Source organism: Pseudophryne corroboree, chromosome 10 (assembly GCF_028390025.1).
Source record: "Pseudophryne corroboree isolate aPseCor3 chromosome 10, aPseCor3.hap2, whole genome shotgun sequence".
NCBI lineage: Eukaryota > Metazoa > Chordata > Amphibia > Anura > Myobatrachidae > Pseudophryne > Pseudophryne corroboree.
The window spans coordinates 144,787,750-144,798,260 of NC_086453.1; the positions used below are offsets into that span (position 1 = coordinate 144,787,750).

The 10,511-nt window shown below is 47.5% G+C and overlaps 1 protein-coding gene across 1 annotated transcript in view; it reads left to right on the plus strand.

The window, feature by feature from the left end:
• NDUFA3 (NADH:ubiquinone oxidoreductase subunit A3) overlaps positions 1–5,885 on the plus strand; it is a 37,221-nt gene extending 31,336 nt beyond the window's left edge. The window contains exon 4 of the mRNA XM_063941648.1: positions 5,643–5,885. Within this exon, the coding sequence (XP_063797718.1) occupies positions 5,643–5,734 (92 nt within the window). The 3' untranslated portion in view covers positions 5,735–5,885. The remainder of the gene's footprint in view (positions 1–5,642) is intronic.
• Positions 5,886–10,511: the final 4,626 nt, after the last annotated feature.

The window sequence follows — 10,511 nt, forward strand, 5'->3', positions numbered from 1 at the left end:
TGGGATCTCAATTTGGTGCTCCAGTTCCTCCAATTGGACTGGTTTAAACCATTACAGGAGGTGGACATAAAATATCTTACGCGGAAGACCATCACACTGCTGGCCTTGGCTTCAGCAAGACGTGTGTCGGAGCTGGGGGCTTTGTCTCACAAGAGCCCCTATTTAAGTTTCCATGAGGACAGAGCTGAACTCAGAACTCGTCAGCAATTTCTTCCTAAAGTGGTGTCTGTGTTTCACATCAACCAACATATTGTGGTTCCGGTTATCACCGACACTTCCGCTACTTCAATGTCTTTGGATGTTGTGAGGGATTTGAAGGTATACGTAAAGAGGACAGTTCGTCACAGGAATTCCGACCCACTGTTCGTTCTATATGACCCCAATAAAATTGGGTGTCCTGCTTCACAGCAGACAATTGCACGCTGGATCAGGTTCCCTATCCAGCATGCTTATTCCACGGCAGGTTTGCCGGTTCCAAAATCTGTACAGGCCCACTCTACTAGGTCGGTGGGTTCTTCCTGGGCGGCTGTCCCAGCTTTACAGCTATGCCGAGCGGCTACTTGGTCTGGTTAGAACACGTTTGCTAAGTTCTACAAGTTCGATACTTTGGCCTCTGAGGACCTTCAGTTTGGTCAATCAGTTCTGCAGGAACCTCAGCACTCTCCCACCCAGTTTGCGAGCTTTGGTACAACCCCATGGTACTAAATGGAACCTCAGTATCCTCTAGGACGTAATAGAAAATAGGATTTTAATTACCTACAGGTAAATACTTTTCTCGTAGTGCGTAGGGGATACTGGCACCCGCCCGGTGCTTCGTTCTCCCTGCACTGTTACTTGGTTAAGTATTGTTGGTTCAGCTGTTGCTGTTCCTGTTTAAAGTTGGGTTAGCATAGCTTTCCTCTGTTTTGTGTGTGTGCTGGTTCGTAATCTCACCACTTTCCTTATCTATCCTTCTCTCAAAGTATGTCCGTCTCCTCGGCACAGTTTCCTAGACCGAGTCTGGTAGGAGGGGCATAGAGGGAGGAGCCAGCCCATACTATCACATTTTTTAAGTGCCTATGGCTCCTAGTGAACCCGTCTATACCCCATGGTACTAAATGGAACCCCAGTACCCTCTACGGACTACGAGAAAAGGATTTACCGGTAGGTAATTAAAATCCTATTTTTACACCTGGACATATGGTCAGATTATTGAGATTGCGCACACACGCACTGGTCGATGGCCCTCATTCCGAGTTGTTCGCTCGTTAGTGGTTTTCGCAACGGAGCGATTTGTCGCAAACTGCGCATGTGCAATGTTCACAGTGCGTCTGCGCCAAGTAAATTTGCCAAAAAGTTAGGTATTTTACTCACGGCTTAACGAAGAAATTTCTTCGTTCTGATGATTGGAGTGTGATTGACAGGAAGTGGGTGTTTCTGGGCGGAAAATGGCCGTTTTATGGGTGTGTGCGGAAAAACGCTGCCGTTTCTGGGAAAAACGCGGGAGTGGCTGTAGAAACGGGGGAGTGTCTGGGCGAACGCTGGGTGTGTTTGTGATGTCAAACCAGGAACGAAACTGACTGAACTGATCGCAGTGGCAGAGTAAGTCCCGAGCTACTCAGAAACTGCAAAGAAATCTTTCGTTCGCAATTCTGCAAAGCTTAGATTCACTCCCAGTAGGCGGCGGCTTAGCGTGTGCAAAGCTGCTAAAAGCAGCTAGCGAGCGAACAACTCGGAATGAGGGCCGATATCGGGAGATTGAGGCTGAGATTTGTGGTCTTATCCGACAGAATGATTGTTCATACCCATTGTACAATTAATCAGTCTGATCTCCAAATTATTGGCAACTTACCCCCAATAATTGTATTGTGTGTACAGAGCTTTAGGAAGAGTGGTTATAGTCTAGGCTAAAGAGATGAGTTTTGAGAGCATGTTTGAAGTTGAGGAGGCTGAGTGAGAGTCTGATGGTGAGTGAGTGGGATATGAGCAGCATGGGAGAAATCCTGGAGTCAGTCATGGGTGGATTTAACCATGCAGGAGGTAAGGCAGCAGTCAGAAGAGCAAAGAATATGAGAGGGAGTGTGTATGGAGTAGTTGAAAGTTGAATTTCAGGGATTAAGGGCAACTGGGAGGGACTGCGGCGATTGGCAGAGGTGAAGCATCACAAAGAAAATAAGGCATGCAACAAAATTAAGGATTTATAACAGATTTAGGGGGATATCCAATTATCCCCGGTAAAACATTGGGTTTTTCAGACTTTTTTTTCGATGTTTCACCAATTTTTTTTTTTTGTATTATTATTTTTTTTGCAGCCTATCCAGATAGATCACCTGTAAAAAAAAAAAAAAAACCCAAAAAACCCAAAAAAAACATTCTTCCGAAAACACACAGGTTCGGTGAAACCTGTGTGTTTTCGTGTGAAACAGCCCCGTTTTCGGACGAACACGGGGCTGTTTCCGGGGATTCTGCATCGCCTGCCGGAGGCAGGTGAAACAAAATCCCTAATAAGCCGGAGTGTGCCGTGGCTTATCGGGGCTAATTAGCTAGCCCCCGGCGGGACAATTAGCCCCGGTAAATTACCGGGGCTAATTGGATATCCCCCTTAGGGGTATATGCAATTCACAGCGAATCGCGGCAAATTTTCGCCGTTTTTTTAATTCGACACAATTCGACAGGTGAATTCCGGCAGGTGGCTGCCGGAATTCACCATATTCAATGAAAAACGGATTCGACAGTCCCGCGGGCGAAAAACGGCCGATTTGCCGGATTTTGCCGCGATTTGAAAAAACGGGAAAAACCCGTAAAAAAAATGGCGTGGGGTCCCCCCTTCAAAGCATAACCAGCCTCGGGCTCTTCGAGCTGGTCCTGGTTCTAAAAATGCGGGGAAAAATTGGGCAGGGATCCCCCGTATTTTTAAAACCAGCACCGGGCTCTGCGCCTGGTGCTGGTGCAAAAAATACGGGGGACAAAAAGAGTAGGGGTCCCCCGTATTTTTTACACCAGCATCGGGCTCCACTAGCTGGACAGATAATGCCACAGCCGGGGGTCACTTTTATACAGTGCCCTGCGGCCGTGGCATTAAATATCCAACTAGTCACCCCTGGCCGGGGTACCCTGGGGGAGTGGGGACCCCTTCAATCAAGGGGTCCCCCCCCCCCAGCCACCCAAGGGCCAGGGGTGAAGCCCGAGGCTGTCCCCCCCCATCCAATGGCTGCGGATGGGAGGCTGATAGCCTTGAGAAAAATGACAAGAATATTGTTTTTCCAGCAGTACTACAAGTCCCAGCAAGCCTCCCCCGCAAGCTGGTACTTGGAGAACCACAAGTACCAGCATGCGGGAGAAAACCGGGCCCGCTGGTACCTGTAGTTCTACTGGAAAAAAAATACCCAAATAAAAACAGTACACAGACACCGTGACAAGTAAAACTTTATTACACACTGCCGACACACATACTTACCTATGTTGACACGCCGACTGCCACGGTCTCCGACGATCCGAGGGTACCTGTGAAAAAAATTATACTCACCTTCCAGCGTCCAGAGGTACATCCACGTCCAGAGATATATCCACGTACTTGTTAAAAAAAAAAAAACAACCGAACACTCGTACCACCGGACTGAAAGGGGTCCCATGCTTTCACATCAGACCCCTTTCCCCGAATGCCGGGACACCACGTGACTCCTGTCACTGAAGTCCCTTCAGCCAATCAGGAAGCGCTACTTCCGTGGCGCACACCTGATTGGCTGTGCGCTGTCTGAGCTGTCAGACAGCGCATCGCAAAGCCTCTCCATTACTTTCAATGGTGAGAACTTTGCCGTCTGCGGGGGTTACCCGCGGTCAGCCGCTGACCGGCGGGTGACCTCACCGCTAGCCGCTAAGTTCCCACCATTGAAAGTAATGGACGGAGCTGTGCGATGCGCTGTCTGAGTTCAGACAGCGCACAGCCAATCAGGTGAGTGCAACGAAGTTGCGCTTCCTGATTGGCTTTAGAGACCTTTCTGTGACAGCTGTCACTCTGAGAGGTCTCTCTGCATTCGGGGTAAGGGGTCCCATGTGTAAGCATGGGACCCCTTTCAGTCCGGCATGGTACGGGTGTCCGGTGTTTTTTTTTTTTTAACAAGTACGTGGATTTATCTCTGGACCCTGGCTGAGGTAAGTATATTGATCTTTTCTTTTCAGGTATCCGTGGATTCTACTTGGAGAAGAGGACCGATGTCGGCGTGTGAACATAGGTAAGTATGTGTGTGTCGACGTATGAAATAAAGTTTTACTGTCACGGTGTGTGTGTCCTGTTTTTATTTGGGTATTTTTTTTCCAGTAGAACTACAGGTACCAGCGGGCCCGTTTTTCTCCCGCATGCTGGTACTTGTGGTTCTCCAAGTACCAGCTTGCGGGGGAGGCTTGCTGGGACTTGTAGTTCTTCTGGAAAAACCAATATTCTTGACATTTTACCAAGGCTATCAGCCTCCCATCCGCAGCCCTTGGATGGGGGGGGACAGCCTCGGGCTTCACCCCTGGCCCTTGGGTGGCTGGGGGGGGGGACCCCTTGATTGAAGGGGTCCCCACTCCCCCAGGGTACCCCGGCCAGGGGTGACTAGTTGGATATTTAATGCCACGGCCGCAGGGCACTGTATAAAAGTGACCCCCGGCTGTGGCATTATCTGTCCAGCTAGTGGAGCCCGATGCTTGTGTAAAAAATATGGGGGACCCCTACTCGTTTTGTCCCCCGTATTTTTTGCACCAGGCGCAGAGCCCGGTGCTGGTTTTAAAAATACGGGGGATCCCCTGTTAATTTCCCCCCCGCATTTTTAGAACCAGGACCAGCTCGAAGAGCCTGAGGCTGGTTATGCTTTGGAGGGGGGACCCCACGCCATTTTTTTCAGGGATTTCACCATTCCATCTATAAAAAAAAATATATATATAATTTTTAAAAATATATAAATAATACTTGTGCCTCCCAAAAAGACAAACCAAGTACCTAATCCCTTCTAATATAAATAGATCTGATATTACCACGAAAAAAAAACACAAAAAAAAACGTTTTAAAGTTTTTTTATTGGTTTCACCCTCCAAAGTGTGGCGGATTGAAAATGACGAATTTGCTGTCTAAAAGCACTGCTGTCGAATTTCCAAACTTGAATTGAATATGCTTTTGTCGAATTGCAGCACTTGTATCATTGCAGAAAAGTCGAATTTGCAAAAAGTCGAGTTTCAAAAAGTCGAATTTTGAAAGTCCGTTTTTTTGACGGAAAGCACTGAATTGCATTGACAAAATTTTTTTTTTTGGCGATAAATACCCGAAATTCGACAATTTCGGGAATTCGACCGCAATTGCATATACCCCTTAGTGTGTTCCATTTTGCTGCTGTGAAAGTCTATAGAGCATTGGATATTAATGCAGGTATTGATGATGCTTTATGTTCAGAATGCACTGGAAGGGATACAGGCCTCACATGAATCTCAGTCAGACCACCTGGTACAGTTCTGTTGCCCCTATTTACACTCTGTCCATGCATTTGTTTGTTCTATTATTACAGTTTTATTACTTTTTATATGTACCTTATCAGACGCTAGAGGAGGGATTTTAGATGGTCAATTAAGTTTGATTAATTTTGGAAGTAGTTTTATTTTATTTACAGTATGCAATTTTAATCTTTCCTCAGTTCCAGTTCGAGATGATGGAAACATGCCTGATATCCCCAGTCATCCCACTGACAAGATTGGGCCCAACTTGGATTGGTTGAAGAATTTGTAACCATATAGACATAATCAGAATTTGTCCTATCTGAAGACCGCTGTAGACTGCTACCAAAGTTCCTTTTATTGTGCTCTTTGTCTTCATTTTGTAACGAGGCAGTTGGGTTATTATGTTGTAAGAAAATAAATTATTCTCTTTAAAATGAAAATAGGTGATCTGAAATGGTTTTTCTTGACAGTTCACTTGTAAGAAGTGTGGTATGATCTGGTCAGATATTAAGCCTCACAATAAAGTCTACTTTCCGAAAAGAAAGTGGGCTTGTTTTTATGTTTATTTTAATTCCTAGTATTTGAAACATCTCCTCCAGCTCGGATTCTGGTCACCCTTTAAGACATTTCTTCAAAATAGTAATTTGACCACATAAAATGTTTAAATCTTTTAACTAACAGGTTTGTTTGCTTAAAAACAATGATCGCATGATAGGGGAACTGAATTAATGATCACATTTATAATTATTAAAGAATATTTCCATGCTTCCCTGCAGAATCTTCCACCAGTACACGTCGTCTTTGTGCCGGGAAGATTTGGAATTGGTACTCCATCTCTCTTCCCCCAAGGTACAGTCTATTTCCAGAGAAAAATGCTCTTATTCCTGCAGTGCAGACTTTTCTCTCTTTCTCTAGCATCCATAAGGGATATTGGGGGCAGATTAGTACGATGGGATATAGAGGGGTCCAAAGGAGCCAGTGCACTTTAAATTTCTTCAACTGGTTGTGCTGGCTCCTCCCCTCTATGCCCCCTCCCACAGGCAGTTTAGAAAAAAGTGCCCTCAGGAGAGGATGCACACTCTGAAGCTCCAGAGTTTTTCTTCAATTTCATTTAAACTTTTACTTATTTCGGTATGCTGTTTGGGCAACAGCATACCTGCGCCGTGGGAGTTAGGGGGGGGAGACGGTCACCGGCCTCATGAGGTGCTGAGCCGCTTCACCGCTGCATAACCACCATCCTGAGGGGCTATTTGTTCAGCACAGCCGCAGCTTGCCGCACACCCCTGACAGAGCCTGAAGGTGATCATCGTGGTGAGTACAAATCGGGAGCCCCACTTCATTGTGCGGCAGAAGCGTGGGTGAGGCGTACGGGTCCCTCCTGGGGGGAACCCGCGAGTGCCCCTGCGTGAGCCTGGCGGGAGGTGTGTTGTACCAAGCATTTATGTGAGGCTACACAGCCCGTGGAAACATAACCAGTATAAAACTTATTAGTAGCTTCGGCGCCATAGCAGGGGGCGGAGCAACATCAGAGCGGGCTCAGCAGCATTTGGGTGCCTTCCTCTGCATAAGCAGCAGCAGCCTCGTACAGCTCCTCCAAACGGTCACAGGATCACTGGTACTGGGTGTAGAGGGGGAGAGCCACTATTAGTGCACAGTTTACATTCCTCTGAGGAATTTTCTGTACAGCAGAATAACTGTTATAGATTACTACATAAAACGCTGACTGTCTCCCTGGGGCTGTACAGCGATGGGTGCGCTGGTGTCCTCTCTTCTGTGTCTCCTCTCACATGCAATAGGGCAGGCTTGTATTTGTATTCAGTCTGTGTTGTATGTGTATTGTTTTTGTATTTCATTATGGTGAAACATAAGTCATGAAGTGTGTGTAATGCCAGATTCTCCCCTATTTCATCGGACTCCATATCCTGTGAGCAGTGTAGTCAGTCATCACAAAATGCTGATAACAACATTGGGGAGAGTCCAGAGCGTTCCTGGCTGGGGGCTATAAAAACTATGATGTCGGATATGTAATCTCAGCTCAGTGCCAATGCCAATAAAAGCCAAGAACTGCAACAAGCAGTAGCTAGCCTAACTACGAAGACTGATGCTTCCCATCCCCCGCTGTCTACTACAGGTGCACAAAAACTTGCTTTGCCTGCAATCCTATCAGATTCTGATGATATACAGGATGATGGGGATCCCATTAGTGAGGATTCCACCCCTACACAGGGTATCGAACCCCTCATAATGGCCATACAGGATGTGGTAAAGCTCCCCCTGGAGGACTGAACACAGATAACATATATAAGAGAGCGCATAAAAGTTTTAAACCATTTTATTATACCTTAAAAGACTATAAAAATTTCTATTTCTCTGACGTCCTAGTGGATGCTGGGAACTCCGTAAGGACCATGGGGAATAGCGGCTCCGCAGGACACTGGGCACAAAAAGTAAAAGCTTTAGACTAGCTGGTGTGCACTGGCTCCTCCCCCTATGACCCTCCTCCAAGCCCCAGTTAGATTTTTGTGCCCGAACGAGAAGGGTGCAAGCTAGGTGGCTCTCCTGAGCTGCTTAGAAGTAAAAGTTTAAATAGGTTTTTTATTTTCAGTGAGTCCTGCTGGCAACAGGCTCACTGCATCGTGGGACTAAGGGGAGAAGAAGCGAACTCACCTGACTGCAGAGTGGATTGGGCTTCTTGGCTATTGGACATTAGCTCCAGAGGGACGATCACAGGTTCAGCCTGGATGGGTCCCGGAGCCGCGCCGCCGGCCCCCTTACAGAGCCAGAAGAGCGAAGAGGTCCGGAGAAAGCGGCGGCAGAAGACGTTCCTGTCTTCAAATAAGGTAGCGCACAGCACTGCAGCTGTGCGCCATTGCTCTCAGCACACTTCACACTCCGGTCACTGAGGGTGCAGGGCGCTGGGGGGGAGCGCCCTGAGACGCAATAAAAACGATATAAAAACCTTATATGGCTAAAAAAAATGCATCACATATAGCTCCTGGGCTATATGGATGCATTTATCCCCTGCCAGTTTCCTGAAAAAAGCGGGAGAAAAGGCCGCCGTGAAGGGGGCGGAGCCTTTCTCCTCAGCACACAAGCGCCATTTTCTTTCACAGCTCCGCTGGAAGGACGGCTCCCTGACTCTCCCCTGCAGTCCTGCACTACAGAAACAGGGTAAAACAGAGAGGGAGGCACTATTGGCAGCTAATATATAAATACAGCAGCTATAACAGGGAGTAACACTTATATAAGGTTATCCCTGTATATATATAGCGCTCTGGTGTGTGCTGGCAAACTCTCCCTCTGTCTCCCCAAAGGGCTAGTGGGGTCCTGTCCTCTATCAGAGCATTCCCTGTGTGTGTGCTGGGTGTCGGTACGATTGTGTCGACATGTATGAGGAGGAAAATGATGTGGAAGCAGAGCAATTGCCTGTGTTAGTGATGTCACCCCCTAGGGAGTCGACACCTGACTGGATGGTAGTAATTAAAGATTTACGTGACAATGTCAGCACTTTGCAAAAACTGTTGACGACATGAGACAGCCGACAAATCAATTAGTGCCTGTTCAGGCGTCTCAGACACCGTCAGGGGCGCTAAAACGCCCGTTACCTCAGATGGTCGACACAGACCCTGACACGGATACTGAATCCAGTGTCGACGGTGACGAGACAAACGTAATGTCCAGTAGGGCCACACGTTACATGATCACGGCAATGAAGGAGGCATTGAACATTTCTGACACTACAAGTACCACAAAAAAGGGTATTATGTGGGGTGTGAAAAAACTACCAGTGGTTTTTCCGGAGTCAGATGAATTAAATGAGGTGTGTGATAAAGCGTGGGTTTCCCCCGATAAAAAACTGCTGATTTCTAATAAATTATTGGCACTATACCCTTTCCCGCCAGAGGTTAGGGCACGTTGGGAAACACCCCCTAGGGTAGATAAGGCGCTCACACGCTTATCAAAACAAGTGGCGTTACCGTCTCCTGATACGGCCGCTCTCAAGGAACCAGCTGATAGAAGGCTGGAAAATATCTTAAAAGGTATATACACACATACCGGTGTTATACTGCGACCAGCGATCGCCTCAGCCTGGATGTGCAGCGCTGGAGTGGCTTGGTCGGATTCCCTGACTGAAAATATTGATACCCTGGATAGGGACAGTATATTATTAACTATAGAGCATTTAAAGGATGCATTACTATATATGCGAGATGCACAGAGGGATATTTGCACCCTGGCATCTAGAGTAAGTGCGATGTCCATTTCTGCCAGAAGAACGTTATGGACGCGACAGTGGTCAGGTGATGCGGATTCCAAACGACATATGGAAGTATTGCCGTATAAAGGGGAGGAGTTATTTGGGGTCGGTCTATCGGACCTGGTGGCCACAGCAACGGCTGGAAAATCCACCTTTTTACCCCAGGTCACCTCTCAGCAGAAAAAGACACCGTCTTTTCAAACCCAGTCCTTTCGTCCCTATAAGGGCAAGAGGGAAAAAGGCCGCTCGTTCCTGCCCCGGGGCAGAGGAAGGGGAAAAAGACTGCACCATGCAGCCTCTTCCCAGGAGCAGAAGCCCTCCCCCGCTTCTGCCAAGTCCTCAGCATGACGCTGGGACTCTGCAAGCAGACTCGGGCACGGTGGGGGGCCGTCTCAAGAATTTCAGCGCGCAGTGGGCTCACTCGCAAGTGGACCCCTGGATCCTGCAGGTAGTATCACAGGGGTACAAATTGGAATTCGAGACGTCTCCCCCTCGCCGGTTCCTGAAGTCTGCTCTACCAACGTCTCCCTCCGACAGGGAGGCAGTATTGGAAGCTATTCACAAGCTGTATTCCCAGCAGGTGATAATCAAGGTACCCCTCCTACAACAGGGAAAGGGGTATTATTCCACGCTGTTTGTGGTACCGAAGCCGGACGGCTCGGTGAGACCAATTTTAAATCTAAAATCTTTGAACACTTACATAAAAAGGTTCAAATTCAAGATGGAGTCACTCAGAGCAGTGATAGCGAACCTGGAAGAAGGGGACTATATGGTATCTCTAGACATCAAGGATGCTTATCTCCATGTC